General features: G+C 31.3%; 1 protein-coding gene across 1 annotated transcript; it reads left to right on the top strand.

The window, feature by feature from the left end:
* Window positions 1–20781: 20781 nt before the first annotated feature.
* Window positions 20782–25270, top strand: LOC138361164 (uncharacterized). The gene is made up of 4 exons (XM_069320598.1): window positions 20782–20904; window positions 22684–22889; window positions 23709–23850; window positions 24654–25270. The coding sequence occupies exons 1-4, from the start codon at window positions 20880–20882 to the stop codon at window positions 25001–25003; spliced, it is 723 nt and encodes a 240-aa protein (XP_069176699.1). The 5' UTR covers window positions 20782–20879; the 3' UTR covers window positions 25004–25270.
* Window positions 25271–26869: the final 1599 nt, after the last annotated feature.

Genomic DNA, 26869 nt, shown 5'->3' with positions numbered 1-26869 from the left:
TTAATCATCTATTTGTTTCTCGTTGAAATACTGAGTAAGATACTGAAAAGGGGAGAAGTTTGGTTTTTATTGCATATATCGACGTTTCAGCCGGAATTGAGCGGCTTTACGTGTACATCTTCCATCGGTAATATAAACGGAAAATCAGGAACATTTTAGTTAATTCTAATGAAAACACATTGATTTTTATCATTTGTATTGGAAACAACATTGTCAATTGTCTTTTCTTGGATCTAAATAATACGAAACCTCGCTTTATGATTCGATGTTAAAATCCACAAATTTAGAATAATAGTGACTCTCTTCACGTTTTTCATGTAGTTTGATATTACGTAAATATATTCATTTTTACCAATATATCGAAACTATTTCATGTGGCATCACGATATGTGACTTGGCCATCATATCTCAGATTTTTGCATAATATTGCATTTTAAGCAAGTTTTCTTGCATTTTGTTTCATACTAAACATCATCGAATTTAGCAATATTTTTACGTTTATCATCCTTTTTTCCTTTATGTGATTTAAACAAAATATCATCGAATTAGGCAATATTTTGCCGTTTTTCCACGTTTTTGTGAATTTTCAGTTTATTGGTATTAATTCATTAAATATACGATAAAAATGATGCAAACACGTAATTGATTAGATAATAAACTTAAATACTTCACCTTTAATCATCTATTTGTTTCTCGTTGAAATACTGAGTAAGATACTGAAAAGGGGAGAAGTTTGGTTTTTATTGCATATATCGACGTTTCAGCCGGAATTGAGCGGCTTTACGTGTACATCTTCCATCGGTAATATAAACGGAAAATCAGGAACATTTTAGTTAATTCTAATGAAAACACATTGATTTTTATCATTTGTATTGGAAACAACATTGTCATATGTCTTTTCTTGGATCTAAATAATACGAAACCTAGCTTTATGATTCGAAGTTAAAATCCACAAATTTGGAATAATAGTGACTCTCTTCACGTATTTCATGTAGTTTGATATTACGTAAATATATAAATTTTTACCAATATTTCGATACTATTTCATGTAGTATCACGAAATGTGATTTGGCCTTCATATCTCAGATTTTCGCATAATATTGCATTTTAAGCAAGTTTTCTTGCATTTTGTGTCATACTAAACATCATCGAATTTAGCAATATTTTGACGTTTATCATCATCTTTTCCTTTATGTGATTTAAACAAAATATCATCGAATTAGGCAATATTTTGCCGTTTTTCCACGTTTTTGTGAATTTTCAGTTTATTGGTATTAATTCATTAAATATACGATAAAAATTATGCAAACACGTAATTGATTAGATAATAAACTAAAATACTTCACCTTTAATCATCTATTTGTTTCTCGATGAAATACTGAGTAGGATATTAAAAAGGGGAGAAGTTCGGTTTTTATTGCATATATCGACGTTTCAGCCGGAATAGAGCGGTTTTACGTGTACATCTTCCATCGGTAATATAAACGGAAAATCAGGAACATTTTAGTTAATTCTATTGAAAACACATTGATTTTTATCATCTGTATTGGAAACAACATAGTCATATGTCTTTTCTTGGATCTAAATAATACGAAACCTAGCTTTATGATTCGAAGTTAAAATCCACAAATTTGGAATAATAGTGACTCTCTTCACGTATTTCATGTAGTTTGATATTACGTAAATATATAAATTTTTACCAATATTTCGATACTATTTCATGTAGTATCACGAAATGTTATTTGGCCTTCATATCTCAGATTTTCGCATAATATTGCATTTTAAGCAAGTTTTCTTGCATTTTGTGTCATACTAAACGTCATCGAATTTAGCAATATTTTGACGTTTATTTCTTTTCCTTTATGTGATTTAAACAAAATATCATCGAATTAGGCAATATTTTGCCGTTTTTCCACGTTTTTGTGAATTTTCAGTTTATTGGTATTAATTCATTAAATATACGATAAAAATGATGCAAACACGTAATTGATTAGATAATAAACTAAAATACTTCACCTTTAATCATCTATTTGTTTCTCGATGAAATACTGAGTAGGATATTAAAAAGGGAAGAAGTTCGGTTTTTATTGCATATATCGACGTTTCAGCCGGAATTGAGCGGCTTTACGTGTACATCTTCCATCGGTAATATAAACGCAAAATCAGAAGCATTTTAGTTAATTCTAATGAAAACACATTGATTTTTATCATTTGTATTGGAAACAACATTGTCATATGTCTTTTCTTGGATCCAAGTAATACGAAACCTCTCTTTATGATTCGAAGTTAAAATCCACAAATTTGGAATAATAGTGACCCTCTTCACGTTTTTCATGTAGTTTGATATTACGTAAATATATTCATTTTTACCAATGTTTCGATACTATTTTATGTAGTATCACGATATGTGATTTGGCCTTCATATCTCTGATTTTTGCATAATATTGCATTTTAAGCAAGTTTTCTTGCATTTTGTTTCATACTAAACATCACCGAATTTAGCAATATTTTGACGTTTATTATCCCCTTTTCCTTTATGTGATTTAAACAAAATATTATCGAATTAGGCAATATTTTGCCATTTTTCAACTTTTTGTGAATTTTCAGTTTATTGGTATTAATTCATTAAATATACGATAAAAATGATGCAAACACGTAATTGATTAGATAATAAACTTAAATACTTCACCTTTAATCATCTATTTGTTTCTCGTTGAAATACTGAGTAAGATACTGAAAAGGGGAGAAGTTTGTTTTTTATTGCATATATCGACGTTTCAGCCGGAATTGAGCGGCTTTACGTGTACATCTTCCATCGGTAATATAAACGGAAAATCAGGAACATTTTAGTTAATTCTAATGAAAACACATTGATTTTTATCATTTGTATTGGAAACAACATTGTCATATGTCTTTTCTTGGATCTAAATAATACGAAACCTAGCTTTATGATTCGAAGTTAAAATCCACAAATTTGGAATAATAGTGACTCTCTTCACGTATTTCATATAGTTTGATATTACGTAAATATATAAATTTTTACCAATATTTCGATACTATTTCATGTAGTATCACGAAATGTGATTTGGCCTTCATATCTCAGATTTTCGCATAATATTGCATTTTAAGCAAGTTTTCTTGCATTTTGTGTCATACTAAACGTCATCGAATTTAGCAATATTTTGACGTTTATTTCTTTTCCTTTATGTGATTTAAACAAAATATCATCGAATTAGGCAATATTTTGCCGTTTTTCCACGTTTTTGTGAATTTTCAGTTTATTGGTATTAATTCATTAAATATACGATAAAAATGATGCAAACACGTAATTGATTATATAATAAACTTAAATACTTCACCTTTAATCATCTATTTGTTACTCGTTGAAATACTGAGTAAGATATTGAAAAGGGGAGAAGTTCGGCTTTTATTGCATATATCGACGTTTCAGCCGGATTAGAGCGGTTTTACGTGTACATCTTCCGTCGGTAATATAAACGGAAAATCAGGAAAATTTTAGTTAATTCAAATGAAAACACATTGATTTTTATCATTTGTATTGGAAACAACATTGTCATATGTCTTTTCTTGGATCTAAATAATACAAAACCTCGCTCTATGATTGTTAGTTAAAATCCTCAAATTTGGAATAATATTGACTTTTTTCACGTTTTTATGTAGTTTTATATTACGTAAATATATTCATTTTTACCAATATTTCGATACTATTTCATATAGTATCACGATATGTGATTTGGCCTTCATATCTCAGATTTTCGCATAATATTGCATTTTAAGCAAGCTTTCTTGCGTTTTGTTTCGTACTTAACATCATCGAATTTAGCAAAATTTTGACGTTTATTTCTTTTCCTTTATGTGATTTAAACAAAATATCATCGAATTAGGCAATATTTTGCCGTTTTTCCTAGTTTTTGTGAATTTTCAGTTTAATGGTATTAATTCATTAAATATACGATAAAAATGATGCAAACACGTAATTGATTAGATAATAAATTTAAATACTTCACCTTTAATCATCTATTTGTTCCTCGTTGAAATACTGAGTAAGATATTGAAAAGGGGAGAAGTTCGGTTTTTATTGCATATATCGACGTTTCAGCCGGAATAGAGCGGTTTTACGTGTACATCTTCCATCGGTAATATAAACGGAAAATCAGAAGCATTTTAGTTAATTCTAATGAAAACACATTGATTTTTATCATTTGTATTGGAAACAACATTGTCAATTGTCTTTTCTTGGATCTAAATAATACGAAACTTCGCTTTATGATTCGATGTTAAAATCCACAAATTTAGAATAATAGTGACTCTCTTCACGTTTTTCATGTAGTCTGATATTACGTAAATATATTAATTTTTACCAATATATCGAAACTATTTCATGTGGTATCACGATATGTGATTTGGCCATCATATCTCAGATTTTTGCATAATATTGCATTTTAAGCAAGTTTTCTTGCATTTTGTTTCATACTAAACATCATCGAATTTAGCAATATTTTGACGTTTATCATCCTCTTTTCCTTTATGTGATTTAAACAAAATATCATCGAATTAGGCAATATTTTGCCGTTTTTCCACGTTTTTGTGAATTTTCAGTTTATTGGTATTAATTCATTAAATATACGATAAAAATTATGCAAACACGTAATTGATTAGATAATAAACTAAAATACTTCACCTTTAATCATCTATTTGTTTCTCGATGAAATACTGAGTAGGATATTAAAAAGGGGAGAAGTTCGGTTTTTATTGCATATATCGACGTTTCAGCCGGAATAGAGCGGTTTTACGTGTACATCTTCCATCGGTAATATAAACGGAAAATCAGGAACATTTTAGTTAATTCTATTGAAAACACATTGATTTTTATCATCTGTATTGGAAACAACATAGTCATATGTCTTTTCTTGGATCTAAATAATACGAAACCTAGCTTTATGATTCGAAGTTAAAATCCACAAATTTGGAATAATAGTGACTCTCTTCACGTATTTCATGTAGTTTGATATTACGTAAATATATAAATTTTTACCAATATTTCGATACTATTTCATGTAGTATCACGAAATGTGATTTGGCCTTCATATCTCAGATTTTCGCATAATATTGCATTTTAAGCAAGTTTTCTTGCATTTTGTGTCATACTAAACGTCATCGAATTTAGCAATATTTTGACGTTTATTTCTTTTCCTTTATGTGATTTAAACAAAATATCATCGAATTAGGCAATATTTTGCCGTTTTTCCACGTTTTTGTGAATTTTCAGTTTATTGGTATTAATTCATTAAATATACGATAAAAATGATGCAAACACGTAATTGATTAGATAATAAACTAAAATACTTCACCTTTAATCATCTATTTGTTTCTCGATGAAATACTGAGTAGGATATTAAAAAGGGAAGAAGTTCGGTTTTTATTGCATATATCGACGTTTCAGCCGGAATTGAGCGGCTTTACGTGTACATCTTCCATCGGTAATATAAACGCAAAATCAGAAGCATTTTAGTTAATTCTAATGAAAACACATTGATTTTTATCATTTGTATTGGAAACAACATTGTCATATGTCTTTTCTTGGATCCAAGTAATACGAAACCTCTCTTTATGATTCGAAGTTAAAATCCACAAATTTGGAATAATAGTGACCCTCTTCACGTTTTTCATGTAGTTTGATATTACGTAAATATATTCATTTTTACCAATGTTTCGATACTATTTTATGTAGTATCACGATATGTGATTTGGCCTTCATATCTCTGATTTTTGCATAATATTGCATTTTAAGCAAGTTTTCTTGCATTTTGTTTCATACTAAACATCACCGAATTTAGCAATATTTTGACGTTTATTATCCCCTTTTCCTTTATGTGATTTAAACAAAATATTATCGAATTAGGCAATATTTTGACCATTTTTCAACGTTTTTGTGAATTTTCAGTTTATTGGTATTAATTCATTAAATATACGATAAAAATGATGCAAACACGTAATTGATTAGATAATAAACTTAAATACTTCACCTTTAATCATCAATTTGTTTCCAGTTGAAATACTGAGTAAGATAATGAAAAGGGGAGAAGTTCGGTTTTTATTCCATATATCGACGTTTCAGCCGGAATAGAGCGGTTTTACGTGTACATCTTCCATCGGTAATATAAACGGAAAATCAGGAACATTTTAGTTAATTCTAATGAAAACACATTGATTTTTATCATTTGTATTGGAAACAACATTGTCAATTGTCTTTTCTTGGATCTAAATAATACGAAACCTCGCTTTATGATTCGATGTTAAAATCCACAAATTTAGAATAATAGTGACTCTCTTCACGTTTTTCATGTAGTTTGATATTACGTAAATATATTCATTTTTACCAATATATCGAAACTATTTCATGTGGTATCACGATATGTGACTTGGCCATCATATCTCAGATTTTTGCATAATATTGCATTTTAAGCAAGTTTTCTTGCATTTTGTTTCATACTAAACATCATCGAATTTAGCAATATTTTTACGTTTATCATCCTCTTTTCCTTTATGTGATTTAAACAAAATATCATCGAATTAGGCAATATTTTGCCGTTTTTCCACGTTTTTGTGAATTTTCAGTTTATTGGTATTAATTCATTAAATATACGATAAAAATGATGCAAACACGTAATTGATTAGATAATAAACTTAAATAATTCACCTTTAATCATCTATTTGTTTCTCGTTGAAATACTGAGTAAGATACTGAAAAGGGGAGAAGTTTGGTTTTTATTGCATATATCGACGTTTCAGCCGGAATTGAGCGGCTTTACGTGTACATCTTCCATCGGTAATATAAACGCAAAATCAGAAGCATTTTAGTTAATTCTAATGAAAACACATTGATTTTTATCATTTGTATTGGAAACAACATTGTCATATGTCTTTTCTTGGATCCAAGTAATACGAAACCTCTCTTTATGATTCGAAGTTAAAATCCACAAATTTGGAATAATAGTGACCCTCTTCACGTTTTTCATGTAGTTTGATATTACGTAAATATATTCATTTTTACCAATGTTTCGATACTATTTTATGTAGTATCACGATATGTGATTTGGCCTTCATATCTCTGATTTTTGCATAATATTGCATTTTAAGCAAGTTTTCTTGCATTTTGTTTCATACTAAACATCACCGAATTTAGCAATATTTTGACGTTTATTATCCCCTTTTCCTTTATGTGATTTAAACAAAATATTATCGAATTAGGCAATATTTTGACCATTTTTCAACGTTTTTGTGAATTTTCAGTTTATTGGTATTAATTCATTAAATATACGATAAAAATGATGCAAACACGTAATTGATTAGATAATAAACTTAAATACTTCACCTTTAATCATCAATTTGTTTCCAGTTGAAATACTGAGTAAGATAATGAAAAGGGGAGAAGTTCGGTTTTTATTCCATATATCGACGTTTCAGCCGGAATAGAGCGGTTTTACGTGTACATCTTCCATCGGTAATATAAACGGAAAATCAGGAACATTTTAGTTAATTCTAATGAAAACACATTGATTTTTATCATTTGTATTGGAAACAACATTGTCAATTGTCTTTTCTTGGATCTAAATAATACGAAACCTCGCTTTATGATTCGATGTTAAAATCCACAAATTTAGAATAATAGTGACTCTCTTCACGTTTTTCATGTAGTTTGATATTACGTAAATATATTAATTTTTACCAATATATCGAAACTATTTCATGTGGTATCACGATATGTGACTTGGCCATCATATCTCAGATTTTTGCATAATATTGCATTTTAAGCAAGTTTTCTTGCATTTTGTTTCATACTAAACATCATCGAATTTAGCAATATTTTTACGTTTATCATCCTCTTTTCCTTTATGTGATTTAAACAAAATATCATCGAATTAGGCAATATTTTGCCGTTTTTCCACGTTTTTGTGAATTTTCAGTTTATTGGTATTAATTCATTAAATATACGATAAAAATGATGCAAACACGTAATTGATTAGATAATAAACTTAAATACTTCACCTTTAATCATCTATTTGTTTCTCGTTGAAATACTGAGTAAGATACTGAAAAGGGGAGAAGTTTGGTTTTTATTGCATATATCGACGTTTCAGCCGGAATTGAGCGGCTTTACGTGTACATCTTCCATCGGTAATATAAACGGAAAATCAGGAACATTTTAGTTAATTCTAATGAAAACACATTGATTTTTATCATTTGTATTGGAAACAACATTGTCATATGTCTTTTCTTGGATCTAAATAATACGAAACCTAGCTTTATGATTCGAAGTTAAAATCCACAAATTTGGAATAATAGTGACTCTCTTCACGTATTTCATGTAGTTTGATATTACGTAAATATATAAATTTTTACCAATATTTCGATACTATTTCATGTAGTATCACGAAATGTGATTTGGCCTTCATATCTCAGATTTTCGCATAATATTGCATTTTAAGCAAGTTTTCTTGCATTTTGTGTCATACTAAACGTCATCGAATTTAGCAATATTATGACGTTTATTTCTTTTCCTTTATGTGATTTAAACAAAATATCATCGAATTAGGCAATATTTTGCCGTTTTTCCACGTTTTTGTGAATTTTTAGTTTATTGGTATTAATTCATTAAATATACGATAAAAATTATGCAAACACGTTATTGATTAGATAATAAACCTAAATACTTCACCTTTAATCATCTATTTGTTTCTCGTTGAAATACTGAGTAAGATATTGAAAAGGGGAGAATTTCTGTTTTTATTGCATATATCGACGTTTCAGCCGGAATAGAGCGGTTTTACGTGTACATCTTCCATCGGTAATATAAACGGAAAATTAAGAACATTTTAGTTAATTCTAATGAAAACACATTGATTTTTATCATTTGTATTTTAAACAACATTGTCATATGTCTTTTCTTGGATCTAAATAATACGAAACCTCGCTTTATGATTCGAGGTTAAAATCCACAAATTTGGAATAATAGTGACTCTCTTCACGTTTTTCATGTAGATCGATATTACGTAAATATATTCATTTTTACCAATATTTCGATACTATTTCATGTAGTATCACGATATGTGATTTGGCCTTCATATCTCAGATGTTCGCATAATATTGCATTTTAAGCAAGTTTTCTTGCATTTTGTTTCATACTAAACATCATCGAATTTAGCAATATTTTGACGTTTATCATCCCCTTTTTCTTTATGTGATTTAAACAGAATATCATCGAATTAGGCAATATTTTGCCGTTTTTCCTCGTTTTTGTGAATTTTCAGTTTATTGGTATTAATTCATTAAATATACGATAAAAATGATGCAAACACATAATTGATTAGATAATAAACTTAAATACTTCACCTTTAATCATCTATTTGTTTCTCGTTGAAATACTGAGTAAGATACTGAAAAGGCGAGAAGTTCGGTTTTTATTGCACATATCGACGTTTCAGCCGGAATAGAGCGGTTTTACGTGTACATCTTCCATCGGTAATATAAACGGAAAATCAGGAACATTTTAGTTAATTCTAATGAAAACACATTGATTTTTATCATTTGTATTGGAAACAACATTGTCATGTGTCTTTTCTTGGAACTAAATAATACGAAACCTCGCTTTTTGATTCGAAGTTAAAATCCACAAATTTGGAATAATAGTGACTCTTCACGTTTTTCATATTACGTAAATATATTCATTTTTACCAATATTTCGATACTATTTCATGTAGTATCACGATATATGATTTGGCCTTCATATCTCAGATTTTCGTATAATATTGCATTTTAAGCAAGTTTTCTTGCATTTTGTTTCATACTAAACATGATCGAATTTAGCAATATTTTGACGTTTATTATCCCCTTTTCCTTTATGTGATTTAAACAAAATATTATCGAATTAGGCAATATTTTGCCATTTTTCCACGTTTTTGTGAATTTTCAGTTTATTGGTAGTAATTCATTAAATATACGATAAAAATGATGCAAACACGTAATTGATTAGATAATAAACTTAAATACTTCACCTTTAATCATCTATTTGTTTATAGTTGAAATACTGAGTAAGATAATGAAAAGGGGAGAAGTTCGGTTTTTATTGCATATATCGACGTTTCAGCCGGAATAGAGCGGTTTTACGTGTACATCTTCCATCGGTAATATAAACGGAAAATCAGGAACATTTTAGTTAATTCTAATGAAAACACATTGATTTTTATCATTTGTATTGGAAACAACATTGTCAATTGTCTCTTCTTGGATCTAAATAATACGAAACCTCGTTTTATGATTCGATGTTAAAATCCACAAATTTAGAATAATAGTGACTCTCTTCACGTTTTTCATGTAGTTTGATATTAGGTAAATATATTCATTTTTTACCAATATATCGAAACTATTTCATGTGGTATCACGATATGTGACTTGGCCATCATATCTCAGATTTTTGCATAATATTGCATTTTAAGCAAGTTTTCTTGCATTTTGTTTCATACTAAACATCATCGAATTTAGCAATATTTTTACGTTTATCATCCTCTTTTCCTTTATGTGATTTAAACAAAATATCATCGAATTAGGCAATATTTTGCCGTTTTTCCACGTTTTTGTGAATTTTCAGTTTATTGGTATTAATTCATTAAATATACGATAAAAATTATGCAAACACGTAATTGATTAGATAATAAACTTAAATACTTCACCTTTAATCATCTATTTGTTTCTCGTTGAAATACTGAGTAAGATACTGAAAAGGGGAGAAGTTTGGTTTTTATTGCATATATCGACGTTTCAGCCGGAATAGAGCGGTTTTACGTGTACATCTTCCATCGGTAATATAAACGGAAAATCAAGAACATTTTAGTTAATTGTAATGAAAACACATTGATTTTTATCATTTGTATTGGAAACAACATTGTCATATGTCTTTTCTTGGATCTAAATAATACGAAACCTCGCTTTATGATTCGAGGATAAAATCCACAAATTTGGAATAATAGTGACTCTCTTCACGTTTTTCATGTAGTTTGATATTACGTAAATATATTCATTTTTACCAATATTTCGATACTATTTCATGTAGTATCACGATATATGATTTGGCCTTCATATCTCAGATTTTCGTATAATATTGCATTTTAAGCAAGTTTTCTTGCATTTTGTTTCATACTAAACATGATCGAATTTAGCAATATTTTGCCGTTTTTCCACGTTTTTGCGAATTTTCAGTTTATTGGTATTAATTCAATAAATATACGATAAAAATGATGCAAACACGTTATTGATTAGATATTAAACTAAAATACTTCACCTTTAATCATCTATTTGTTTCTCGATGAAATACTGAGTAGGATATTCAAAAGGGGAGAAGTTCGGTTTTTATTGCATATATCGACGTTTCAGCCGGAATAGAGCGGTTTTACGTGTACATCTTCCATCGGTAATATAAACGGAAAATCAGGAACATTTTAGTTAATTCTAATGAAAACACATTGATTTTTATCATTTCTATTGGAAACAACATTGTCATATGTCTTTTCTTGAATCCAAGTAATACGAAACCTCTCTTTATGATTCGAAGTTAAAATCCACAAATTTGGAATAATAGTGACTCCCTTCACGTTTTTCATGTAGTTTGATATTACGTAAATATATTCATTTTTACCAATATTTCGATACTATTTCATGTAGTATCACGATATGTGATTTGTCCTTCATATCTCAGATTTTCGCATAATATTGCATTTTAAGCAAGTTTTCTTGCATTTTGTTTCATACTAAACATCATCGAATTTAGCAGTATTTTGACGTTTATTATCCCCTTTTCCTTTATGTGATTTAAACAAAATATTATCGAATTAGGCAATATTTTGCCATTTTTCCACGTTTTTGTGAATTTTCAGTTTATTGGTATTAATTCATTAAATATACGATAAAAATGATGCAAACACGTAATTGATTAGATAATAAACTTAAATACTTCACCTTTAATCATGTACTTGTTTCTCGTTGGAATACTAAGTAAGATATTGAAAAGGGGAGAAGTTCGGTTTTTATTGCATATATCGACGTTTCTGCCGGATTAGAGCGGTTTTACGTGTACATCTTCCGTCGGTAATATTAACGGAAAATCAGGAACATTATAGTTAATTCCAATGAAAACATATTGATTTTTATCATTTGTATTGGAAACAACATTGTCATATGTCTTTTCTTAGATCTAAATAATACGAAACCTCGGTCTATGATTCGAAATTAAAATCCTTAAATTTGGAATAATATTGACTTTTTTCACGTTTTTATGTAGTTTGCTATTACGTAAATATACTCATTTTTACCAATATTTCGATACTATTTCATGTAGTATCACGATATGTGATTTGGCCTTCATATCTCAGATTTTTGCATAATATTGCATTTTAAGCAAGCTTTCTTGCATTTTGTTTCGTACTAAACATCATCAAATTTAGCAATATTTTGACGTTTATTTCTTTTCCTTTATGTGATTTAAACAAAATATCATCGAATTAGGCAATATTTTGCCGTTTTTCCACGTTTTTGTGAATTTTCAGTTTATTGGTATTAATTCATTAAATATACGATAAAAATTATGCAAACACGTTATTGATTATATAATAAACTTAAATACTTCACCTTTAATCATCTATTTGTTACTCGTTGAAATACTGAGTTAGATATTGAAAAGGGGAGAAGTTCGGCTTTTATTGCATATATCGACGTTTCTGCCGGATTAGAGCGGTTTTACGTGTACATATTCCGTCGGTAATATAAACGGAAAATCAGGAACATTTTAGTTAATTCAAATGAAAACACATTGATTTTTATCATTTGTATTGGAAACAACATTGTCATATGTCTTTTCTTGGATCTAAATAATACGAAACCTCGCTCTATGATTCGAAGTTAAAATCCTCAAATTTGGAATAATATTGACTTTTTTCACGTTTTTATGTAGTTTTATATTACGTAAATATATAAATTTTTACCAATATTTCGATACTATTTCATGTAGTATCACGAAATATAATTTGGCCTTCATATCTCAGATTTTCGCATAATATTGCATTTTAAGCAAGTTTTCTTGCATTTTGTGTCATACTAAACGTCATCGAATTTAGCAATATTTTGACGTTTATTTCTTTTCCTTTATGTGATTTAAACAAAATATCATCGTATTAGGCAATATTTTGCCGTTTTTCCACGTTTTTTTGAATTTTCAATTTATTGGTATTAATTCATTAAATATACGATAAAAATGATGCAAACACGTAATTGATTAGATATTAAACTAAAATACTTCACCTTTAATCATCTATTTGTTTCTCGATGAAATACTGAGTAGGATATTAAAAAGGGGAGCAGTTCGGTTTTTATTGCATATATCGACGTTTCAGCCGGAATAGAGCCGTTTTACGTGTACATCTTCCATCGGTAATATAAACGGAAAATCAGGAACATTTTAGTTAATTCTAATGAAAACACATTGTTTTTTATCATTTGTATTGGAAACAACATTGTCATATGTCTTTTCTTGGATCCAAGTAATACGAAACCTCTCTTTATGATTCGAAGTTAAAATCCACAAATTTGGAATAATAGTGACCCTCTTCACGTTTTTCATGTAGTTTGATATTACGTAAATATATTCATTTTTACCAATGTTTCGATACTATTTCATGTAGTATCACGATATGTGATTTGGCCTTCATATCTCTGATTTTTGCATAATATTGCATTTTAAGCAAGTTTTCTTGCATTTTGTTTCATACTAAACATCACCGAATTTAGCAATATTTTGACATTTATTATCCCCTTTTCCTTTATGTGATTTAAACAGAATATCATCGAATTATTCAATATTTTGCCGTTTTTCCTCGTTTTTGTGAATTTTCAGTTTATTGGTATTAATTCATTAAATATACGATAAAAATGATGCAAACACATAATTGATTAGATAATAAACTTAAATACTTCACCTTTAATCATCTATTTGTTTCTCGTTGAAATACTGAGTAAGATACTGAAAAGGGGAGAAGTTCGGTTTTTATTGCACATATCGACGTTTCAGCCGGAATAGAGCGGTTTTACGTGTACATCGTCCATCGGTAATATAAACGGAAAATCAGGAACATTTTAGTTAATTCTAATGAAAACACATTGATTTTTATCATTTGTATTGGAAACAACATTGTCATATGTCTTTTCTTGGAACTAAATAATACGAAACCTCGCTTTATGATTCAAAGTTAAAATCCACAAATTTGGAATAATAGTGACTCTTCACGTTTTTCACGTAGTTTGATATTACGTAAATATATTCATTTTTACCAATATTTCGATACTATTTCATGTAGTATCACGATATATGATTTGGCCTTCATATCTTAGATTTTCGTATAATATTGCATTTTAAGCAAGTTTTCTTGCATTTTGTTTCATACTAAACATGATCGAATTTAGCAATATTTTGACGTTTATCATCCCCTTTTCCTTTATGTGATTTAAACAAAATATCATCGAATTAGGCAATATTTTGCCGTTTTTCCACGTTTTTGTGAATTTTCAGTTTATTGGTATTAATTCATTAAATATACGATAAAAATGATGCAAACACGTAATTGATTAGATAATAAACTTAAATACTTCACCTTTAACCATCTATTTGTTTCTCGTTGAAATACTGAGTAAGATATTGAAAAGGGGAGAAGTTCGGTTTTTATTGCATATATCGACGTTTCAGCCGGAAAAGAGCGGTTTTACGTGTACATCTTCCATCGGTAATATAAACGGAAAATCAGGAACATTTTAGTTAATTCTAATGAAAACACATTGATTTTTATCAATTGTATTGGAAACAACATTGTCATATGTCTTTTCTTGGATCCAAGTAATACTAAACCTCTCTTTATGATTCGAAGTTAAAATCCACAAATTTGGAATAATAGTGACTCTCTTCACGTTTTTTATGTAGTTTGATATTACGTAAATATATTCATTTTTACCAATATATCGAAACTATTTCATGTGGTATCACGATATGTGATTTGGCCTTCATATCTCAGATTTTCGCATAATATTGCATTTTAAGCAAGCTTTCTTGCGTTTTGTTTCGTACTTAACATCATCGAATTTAGCAATATTTTGACGTTTATTTCTTTTCCTTTATGTGATTTAAACAAAATATCATCGAATTAGGCAATATTTTGCCGTTTTTCCTAGTTTTTGTGAATTTTCAGTTTATTGGTATTAATTCATTAAATATACGATAAAAATGATGCAAACACGTAATTGATTAGATAATAAACTTAAATACTTTAGCTTTAATCATCTATTTGTTTCTCGTTGAAATACTGAGTAAGATACTGAAAAGGGGAGAAGTTCGGTTTTTATTGCATATATCGACGTTTCAGCCGGAATTGAGCGGTTTTACGTGTACATCTTCCATCGGTAATATAAACGGAAAATCAGGAACATTTTAGTTAATTCTAATGAAAACACATTGATTTTTATCATCTGTATTGGAAACAACATTGTCATATGTCTTTTCTTGGAACTAAATAATACGAAACCTCGCTTTATGATTCGAAGTTAAAATCCACAAATTTGGAATAATAGTGACTCTTCACGTTTTTCATGTAGTTTGATATTACGTAAATATATTCATTTTTACCAATATTTCGATACTATTTCATGTAGTATCACGATATATGATTTGGCCTTCATATCTCAGATTTTCGCATAATATTGCATTTTAAGCAAGTTTTCTTGCATTTTGTTTCATACTAAACATGATCTAATTTAGCAATATTTTGACGTTTATCATCCCCTTTTCCTTTATGTGATTTAAACAAAATATCATCGAATTAGGCAATATTTTGCCGTTTTTCCACGTTTTTGTGAATTTTCAGTTTATTGGTATTAATTCATTAAATATACGATAAAAATGATGCAAACACGTAATTGATTAGATAATAAACTTAAATACTTCACCTTTAACCATCTATTTGTTTCTCGTTGAAATACTGAGTAAGATATTGAAAAGGGGAGAAGTTCGGTTTTTATTGCATATATCGACGTTTCAGCCGGAAAAGAGCGGTTTTACGTGTACATCTTCCATCGGTAATATAAACAGAAAATCAGGAACATTTTAGTTAATTCTAATGAAAACACATTGATTTTTATCAATTGTATTGGAAACAACATTGTCATATGTCTTTTCTTGGATCCAAGTAATACTAAACCTCTCTTTATGATTCGAAGTTAAAATCCACAAATTTGGAATAATAGTGACTCTCTTCACGTTTTTTATGTAGTTTGATATTACGTAAATATATTCATTTTTACCAATATTTCGATACTATTTCATGTAGTATCACGATATGTGATTTGGCCTTCATATCTCAGATTTTCGCATAATATTGCATTTTAAGCAAGCTTTCTTGCATTTTGTTTCGTACTAAACATCATCAAATTTAGCAATATTTTGACGTTTATTTCTTTTCCTTTATGTGATTTAAACAAAATATCATCGAATTAGGCAATATTTTGCCGTTTTTCCACGTTTTTGTGAATTTTCAGTTTATTGGTATTAATTCATTAAATATACGATAAAAATGATGCAAACACGTAATTGATTATATAATAAACTTAAATACTTCACCTTTAATCATCTATTTGTTACTCGTTGAAATACTGAGTAAGATATTGAAAAGGGGAGAAGTTCGGCTTTTATTGCATATATCGACGTTTCAGCCGGATTAGAGCGGTTTTACGTGTACATCTTCCGTCGGTAATATAAACGGAAAATCAGGAACATTTTAGTTAATTCAAATGAAAACACATTGATATTTATCATTTGTATTGGAAACAACATTGTCATATGTCTTTTCTTGGATCTAAATAATACGAAACCTCGCTCTATGATTCGAAGTTAAAATCCTCAAATTTGGAATAATATTGACTTTTTTCACGTTTTTATGTAGTTTTATATTACGTAAATATATTCATTTTTACCAATATTTCGATACTATTTCATATAGTATCACGATATGTGATTTGGCCTGCATATCTCAGATTTTCGCATAATATTGCATTTTAAGCAAGCTTTCTTGCGTTTTGTTTCGTACTTAACATCATCGAATTTAGCAATATTTTGACGTTTATTTCTTTTCCTTTATGTGATTTAAACAAAATATCATCGAATTAGGCAATATTTTGCCATTTTTCCACGTTTTTGTGAATTTTCAGTTTATTGGTATTAATTCATTAAATATACGATAAAAATGATGCAAACACGTAATTGATTAGATAATAAACATAAATACTTCACCTTTAATCATCTATTTGTTTCTAGTTGAAATACTGAGTAAGATAATGAAAGGGGAGAAGTTCGGTTTTTATTGCATATATCGACTTTTCAGCCGGAATAGAGCGGTTTTACGTGTACATCTTCCATCGGTAATATAAACGGAAAATCAGGAACATTTTAGTTAATTCTAATGAAAACACATTGATTTTTATCATTTGTATTGGAAACAACATTGTCAATTGTCTTTTCTTGGATCTAAATAATACGAAACCTCGCTTTATGATTCGATGTTAAAATCCACAAATTTAGAATAATAGTGACTCTCTTCACGTTTTTCATGTAGTTTGATATTACGTAAATATATTCATTTTTACCAATATATCGAAACTATTTCATGTGGTATCACGATATGTGACTTGGCCATCATATCTCAGATTTTTGCATAATATTGCATTTTAAGCAAGTTTTCTTGCATTTTGTTTCATACTAAACATCATCGAATTTATCAATATTTTTACGTTTATCATCCACTTTTCCTTTATGTGGTTTAAACAAAATATCATCGAATTAGGCAATATTTTGCCGTTTTTCCACGTTTTTGTGAATTTTCAGTTTATTGGTATTAATTCATTAAATATACGATAAAAATTATGCAAACACGTAATTGATTAGATAATAAACTTAAATACTTCACCTTTAATCATCTATTTGTTTCTCGTTGAAATACTGAGTAAGATACTGAAAAGGGGAGAAGTTTGGTTTTTATTGCATATATCGACGTTTCAGCCGGAATAGAGCGGTTTTACGTGTACATCTTCCATCGGTAATATAAACGGAAAATCAAGAACATTTTAGTTAATTCTAATGAAAACACATTGATTTTTATCATTTGTATTGGAAACAACATTGTCATATGTCTTTTCTTGGATCTAAATAATACGAAACCTCGCTTTATGATTCGAGGTTAAAATCCACAAATTTGGAATAATAGTGACTCTCTTCACGTTTTTCATGTAGTTTGATATTAGGTAAATATATTCATTTTTACCAATATTTCGATACTATTTCATGTAGTATCACGATATGTGATTTGGCCTTCATATCTCAGATTTTCGCATAATATTGCATTTTAAGGAAGTTTTCTTGCATTTTGTTTTATACTAAACATGATCGAATTTAGCAATATTTTGACGTTTATCATCCCCTTTTTCTTTATGTGATTTAAACAGAATATCATCGAATTTGGCAATATTTTGCCGTTTTTCCTCGTTTTTGTGAATTTTCAGTTTATTGGTATTAATTCATTAAATATACGATAAAAATGATGCAAACACATAATTGATTAGATAATAAACTTAAATACTTCACCTTTAATCATCTATTTGTTTCTCGTTGAAATACTGAGTAAGATACTGAAAAGGGGAGAAGTTCGGTTTTTATTGCAACCCGTTCTCACACAAGACAGTACATATATGACAAGTGCTTAAAGTCAATATGTGGAATGTGATTTAGTACATATGTGATATATTCCCAGTTAACTTTTTTACCAAGGCTCAAACTCTTCCTCACGTACCAATTTACGTCTCACAGTACTCGTCCATCAACGTAGATAGCTGAATAGTCGTGATTGGTTCAATTATAACGAAAATTGTAGTTTTCAGGTCCCACATGGGTTGTGAAATTCACCTACTATTGTCCATGCTCTTATAATATTACAGATCAGCTACATCCTATTGAAGGCTCGTAGTTTTGTTTTGAGAAATATTAGTTGTTCTTAGTAAATTATAATAAGCACAATAAATTATTACATAGAATAAGTGCTTCACCAATCAATATTATATACCATAGTTTGTGCTTTAGAAATCTTTAAAGAATGTTTTGTAGGAACGCTAACAGAAAACGATGTTATGTTGGAATGTATATAGGGTAAACTACTGCAAACAGGATGGTATGGTGTGGATTATTGGAAACTATAGGATTAGTATAGGGTCCACTACCACCTGTTAGGTGGGTAAGGGGTCCAATAACACCCGCAGGATGAGTATGGGGGTCACATCCACCCACAGGAATGGTATGGGGATCACTTCCACCCACAGGAAGGGTATGGGATCCAATACCATCCACTGGATGTGTATTGCGTCCACTACCACCGACAGGATGGGTATGGGCTCACAACCACCCACAGGATAGGTATGGGGTCCAATACCACCCACAGGATGAGTATGGGGTCCACTGTAACCCACAGGATGGGTATGGGGCTCCAACCACCCACAGAATAAGTATGGGGTACAATAACACCCACTGGATATGTATGGCATCCATTGCCCCCACAGGATGACTATAGGGTACAGTATCGCCCACAGGATTAGTATATAGGGTTCACTGCCGCCCACAGAGTCGGTATGGGGTCCACCGCCACCCACAGGGTCGGTATGGGGTCCACTACCGCCCACAGGGTCGCTATGAAGTCAACTACCGTCCACAGGGTCGGTAGGGGTCCACTACCGCCCACAGGGTCGGCAGGGGGTCCACTGCCACCCACTGGGTCGGTAGGGGGTCCACTGCCGCCCACAGGATCGATAGGGGGTCCACTGCCGCCCACAGGGTCGATATGGGGGGGGGTCCACTACCGCCCACAGGATCGATAGGGAGTCCACTGCCGCCCACAGGGTCGGTAGGGGGTCCACTGCCGCCCACACGTTCGGTAGGGGTCCACTGCCGCCCACAGGGTCGGTAGGGGGTCCACTGCCGCCCACAGGATCGATAGGGGGTCCACTGCCGCCCACAGGGTCGATAGGGGGTCCCTTACCGCCCACAGGGTCTCTATGAAGTCAACTACCGCCCATAGTGTTTGTATAGTGTCCACTATCGCCCATAGTGTTATTATGGGGTCCACTACCCCTCATAGGGTCGGTATGGGGGTCCATTACTACCCACAGGGTGTGTCTGGGGTCTATTTTGGCAATACTGCTTTTCCAATCTCATTTGTTGTTCAATGTAAAATATTTGTTGCTCGACTTGCAACAATTTATATATATATATATATAGTATAGTGCCTTTGCAATAATGTACCAATGTGTGTATTTTCATAACTCGTTTTAAATTGTTGAAAAATAAATAACTACATTGTGAATGCAAGTCAATGTTTACATGCTAAATCAGAGTTGCCAGATTCCGCTTAAAATAGCAAATTGTGCTTATTTTCAAAGCTTGAGAATTTAGCTTTAAAGTAGTTAAAAAACTACGAATTTCGCAATTTGCTATGTACTTTAGTGTACTATTTTAAAATAAGGTTGGTTTTTAAGCTGCAAGTCATATGAATCTCAAAAAAAGTATATTATTAACAATCTTATCTCCATAGTTCACTAGTTTCTGTAAATCAGATCTGGTAACTGTAGGCCAAGTACTGGAAGACTCAAGACACAATGTGTTGAAGCTATTCTCTTTGAAGAAGTCAATCTCGACAAGATCTTCCAGCTCCAGCTATAAAACTTCACCAAACATGGATCTACCTAGTACATCAAATGGTAAGGAATTACTAAACTGTACAAAGTTTTATGCTAGAACATTTGTTACAGTCCCCTGTTCTATGTGTAACTCCATCACATAGTGACGGAGTATGTGGGAATAATTTTGTTAACACTGTCCATTTGACATGGTGGTGGTGTATGGTGCTGGTGGTGTATGGTGCTGGTGGAGTATGATGCTGATGGTGTATGATGCTGATGGTGTATGATGCTGATGGTGTATGATGCTGATGGTGTATGATGCTGGTGTATGGTGCTGGTGGTGTATGATGCTGGTGGTGTATGATTCTGGTGGAGTATGATGCTGATGGTGTATGATGCTGATGGTGTATGATGCTGATGGTGTATGATGCTGGTGGTGTATGGTGCTGGTGGTGTATGATGCTGGTGGTGTATGGTGCTGGTGGTGTATGATGCTGGTGGTGTATGGTGCTGGTGGTGTATGGTGTATGATGCTGGTGGTGTATTATGCTGATGGTGTATGATGCTGGTGATGTATGATGCTGATGGTGTATGATGCTGATGGTGTATGATGCTGGTGTATGGTGCTGGTGGTGTATGATGCTGGTGGTGTATGATTCTGGTGGAGTATGATGCTGATGGTGTATGATGCTGATGGTGTATGATGCTGATGGTGTATGATGCTGGTGGTGTATGGTGCTGGTGGTGTATGATGCTGGTGGTGTATGGTGCTGGTGGTGTATGATGCTGGTGGTGTATGGTGCTGGTGGTGTATGGTGCTGGTGGTGTATGGTGTATGATGCTGGTGGTGTATTATGCTGATGGTGTATGATGCTGGTGATGTATGATGCTGATGGTGTATGATGCTGGTGGTGTATGATGCTGGTGGTGTATGATTCTGGTGGAGTATGATGCTGATGGTGTATGATGCTGGTGGTGTATGATGCTGGTGGTGTATTATGCTGATGGTGTATGATGCTGGTGATGTATGATGCTGATGGTGTATGATGCTGGTGGTGTATGATGCTGGTGGTGTATGATGCTGGTGGTGTATGGTGCTGTTGGTGTATGATGCTGGTGGTGTATGGTGCTGGTGGTGTTTGATGGTGGTGGTGAATCTGACACTGTCATATATATATATATATATATATATATATATATATATATATATATATATATATATATATATATATATATATATATATATATATATATATATATGAGGGGTACCACCTCTGGTGCAAGTGTAGGGACCCATAGCCTCGGAGAAGAAAATAAAGAGTACTCAGAGAAGACCTTGTGGATCCTCACTGAACACTTTCATATTTTCTTCTCCTACCACCCTTATTCTTTTGGTATGTGTGTATATTTATCTAACTTTATTTGAAAACGTCATTACACAAAAAAAGTTACAATATTGATTATATATATATATATATATATATATATATATATATATATATATACATATATATATATATATATATATATATATATATATATATAAAAATTTTTTTTCTTCCAATAATATAGTATTCGCTTGAAATTAACAGCCTGGTCAATCAGGCTGTTGGATTCAACTCCTCTCAGTTTTGTTATACGAGTTACAGCATGGTTAATCACATCCAAAATTAAAGTTATTTCCAGATGCAGTCCTAAAATTTTTAACATTGCTCTCACTAGTGTTAATGTAGATTATTTCATAATTTAAATAATATATTTAATTACTGTAGTACATTTTAACAACAATTTAACTTATAATTTTTGCAGCATAGGTCATTTGAATATAAGTATTTTATTAGAAACTATTTCCTTCAGGTTTTCAGGGAAAATTCTTGAGGAGATGCACAAACTGCAAACAATGTGTGCATGTCCGAAGCAATGTTTGCAAGTTCTGCCAGTGTGACTTCCGAAACAGTAGAGAATTAATGAAGAAAGAAGAGGAAGCCCGTTTTCTACTTAAAGGCAAGAAGGCTTTAGAACGAAATACAGCAAGCCGGGTTCTACGAAGGATTGAAAATCAGGTATTGAAGTTTGTCTACATCTGTTGTATTCATTTGTATTCTTCTTATGCTGAACTTGCTTGATAAGGTATAGAATCAACATGAATAATGCTGTACAGTACTTACATACTATTTGTTTATTTATTTATATACAAGTTAGCACACTGGGATTATGAGAGTACATAGCATTGATGTTTTTACATTCTTGTAAAGCCACTAGCACACATAGTGTTTTGGGCAGGTCCTTAATCTAACAGATAATTTTAAATAGGCAATTTAAAGCTTAAATGGAAAAAATTGGCTGGTACATTGTAAGAAAGTATCACAAAGATTACTATGTACATTAAAGTAAAATTTGAGGGTTATCAACATATAAATTGTAGCATAATTTGAGGAATATTTCAAGGTATAATATAGTAAGATATGCATTCAATATAACAATCATGATATAAGGTGATAGCAATGATTACAATGGAAAAGTTGTATGGTTTAGGCACATATATTCTGGCATTGGATTTCATAAGATACAGTGCGAGTTTAATACACTAGTTAGGAAACTATCAAGAAAAAATTTAGGTACTTTTTGGTTTTATTTTTTAAAATGGCAGAAGTTGGACAGTTTTTAAATTTGTTAGCGAGTGAGTTCCATAGACAAGGTCCCTTTATTTGCATAGAGTATTTACACAGAATAACTTTGACTCTGGGGATATCAAAGATATTTATTTCTGGTATTGTGATTCTATTATGGGTTCTATTGCACATGCCCAGCTATGCTTCAAACATTTATTTTGTTGCATTTTCCCAGATAGTGTTATTGTTTAAATATTATTTGCTTTTCAGCTAACATATCTGCGTGGCTGTGGGTATGAATCAATCGTTATCTATTACAAGAAAGGACCAGCACGGGTGACACATGGTATCCTACCAAACAACGTAATACAAGAAGAGGACAAGAAGATCTTCACCACTAACTTCTTTTTGTGTAAGTAGTTCACATAATATATAAATATATCACCACCTATTATTTTCTCTCATATATATATATATATATATACATATGTATATATATATATATATATATACATATGTATATATATATATATATATATATATATATATATATATATATATATATATATATATATATATATATATATATATATATATAATTTCAATTCAATCATCTCTGTCATTGATGTATATGGCAAAAAGTGTGTGGCCCAATACAGCACTATGTCTTAACGTAATGGGTCCAAGGGCCCATAAGGTCTCGACAGCATTAAGGGCCCTTTAGCAAACCAGTGTGCTGGGGCCCCTATGACACCCATGACGTCTTTGTATCATTTCAAGTTTGTACATGTACTTCTTAAGATATGGGCACCATACAACTGCTGCATATTCTAGCTTTTGTCTAAAAAAATCATGAACAATTTATTTATTATTTATCCATGAATGCCAGAACTAAACCCTGTGGTACTCCACTCGTGACATTTCTCCAGTCCAATATATTGCCTCTGATTACTGCCCTCATTTTTCTATCAGTTTGAAATTTTTTAATCCATGTTAGAAGCTTACCTGTCACCCCTCCAATATGTTCCAGTTTCCAGAACAAACTCTTATGTGGAATTCTGTTGAATGCCTCTTTTAGGTCCAGATAGATGCAGTCAACCCAACCATATCTTTCCTGTAAAATTTCTGCGGCTCGATCATAGTAACTGATTCAATTTGTTACACAGGATCTTCCATTTCAAAATTTTTTATTTTTTATTTTTATTTTTTTTCCAGCACGCACAAGGAAGCTTGATGCAGATAAACTTACATTAGGATCAGAAGGTGATAGCGATAATGCCTTGGAAAAAAATCCTGACGAGCTACAAGTGCAGCAGGTGCATAAAGTCCAAAAAGTACCGCAGGTGCAAGAAATTCAACAAGTACAAAAAGTTCCGCAGGTGGAACATTTACAAAAAGTTCCGCAGGTGCAACAAGGGCTACCATTAGCAATCATTCAGAAACAGCAAGAAGTACAAGTAGTAAAATTTGAACCACAGGGAACTACACCAGGAAAACAGTGTAGTAACAACAGAATGGGAATTTTAAAATACCTGAGGAAACAGGTAAAAAAGGACAAACAATAGAAATGGTTCCTTACACCTTATTATTTGGTAGTTTATAGGTATTTTACTTATAATACTTTATATTATGTCTACAGTTTATAATTTAGTTTACAGTTAATTTACTTTTCAACTTCCATATCTTACATGAAGGATTTTTACTGTTTTTCATTTTTAAAACCTTATTAGTATCATTTATAGTTTAGTGTCAATTCACTTATAATACAATATATGGAATAATTTACTAAATTCATTTAACTATAATAAATTTAAATAAACATTTTTACCCCAGGATGAGTTTCAGTCACCCTACCCAAAAAATTAATGTTTCTTTATTACTAATCTTGTGAGAGGTAGCTTATTGTGCAGCCCATACTCATTCTGTGAGTGTTAGTTTATTGTGCACCCCATAGTCATCATGCCTGCTGCAGCTGCACCTGAGGGGTGGTGTAGGGAACCATTAGTGTACTATTATGATTTGAGAGAGAGAATGCTCTGTGGACAGAGCATCAATATGGCTTAAGGCATTGAGCTTTGCCTCAAGATGAAGCTTGGGCTGATCTCTGATTTGCTTCTTGGGAGTCTTCATTTACGTGCACCCCATACTCAACCACTTTGTAGTAATTAATTGTGCAACCCATACTCATCCTGTTACCAGTAGTTTGTGCAACCCATACTTATCCTGTGATCCCTATCCCTCTACTTCAAGTCCCTCAAGGGGCGCACGAATTCAGTTTGGCATACTGCATCCTGCCTTCCCATTGCTAGCTACTGACCCATCACAATATTTTATTTTATTTTATTTATATATATACAAGTAGGTACATTGGGGTTGTGAGAATACATTGAATAGTACAGTATTTACAATCTTGTAAAGCCACTAGTATGCGCAGCGTTTCAGGCAGGTCCTTAATCTAACAGATAATTTTAAGTAGGTAATTTCTATCAGAATTGATAAATGATAATAAATACATTGTTTACATACATACATTACAAATACATACATATAAGCTCAAAAGCTTCATTGAAGGTTGTAACAGAACCCATGAGCACCACACCAGAAATAAATACAGTTTTGATATTCCAAGAGTACGACTTAATCAAACTAGAAATGCTCTACAAATCAAGGGACCCAGAATGTGGAATGATCTTCCCAACCATGTTAAAGACTGTACCTCTCTCAACCAGTTTAAGATAAAAACTAAACACTACCTAATAAATTCACTAACCTACCTTACCCCTCTATTGTCAACCCATGTCTGTTATTTTTTTTTTTTTTTTAATCATCACTGTTTGTCAACCTATTGTATTTGTGCTGCTTTTTCAGTCATGTTCCCTCTTTTTTTTATCTTTATTTGTATTTGTTCTCAACACATTTTATTCTTTATGCTCAATTAGTATTAAGTTCTAGATATTAATGTTTTTCCTGCCCGAAACGCGTTGCGTAATAGTGGCTTTAGGCATTGTATGTACTAGCTCTATCTATATATCGATCCATTAATGTAACATTACTTGTATGTATGTACCTTACCTGAATAAACATATTTATTTATTTATTTATTTATTTATACAAGTTTAACTCTGGGGATATCAAAGAGATATTTATTTCTGGTGTGGTGATAATGGGTCCTATTACATCTGTCCAGGAAGAGTTTCAGAGCAGGATTTGCATTTAAGAACAGAGTTTTGTAAATGTAGTTGACACAAGAGAATTTATGGAGTGAGATTATGTTTAGCATGTTTAGGGAGTTAAACAAGGGGGCTGAGTGTTGTCTGAAAGCAGAATTTGATATTATTCTGATAGCAGATTTTTGCTGGGTGATGATGGACTTGAGGTGGTTTGCAGTGGTTGAACCCCATGCACAGATACCATAGTTGAGATAGGGATAG

This window comes from Procambarus clarkii, unplaced genomic scaffold (assembly GCF_040958095.1).
Source record: "Procambarus clarkii isolate CNS0578487 unplaced genomic scaffold, FALCON_Pclarkii_2.0 HiC_scaffold_209, whole genome shotgun sequence".
NCBI lineage: Eukaryota > Metazoa > Arthropoda > Malacostraca > Decapoda > Cambaridae > Procambarus > Procambarus clarkii.
This window is presented reverse-complemented; position numbering and strand designations above follow the sequence as displayed.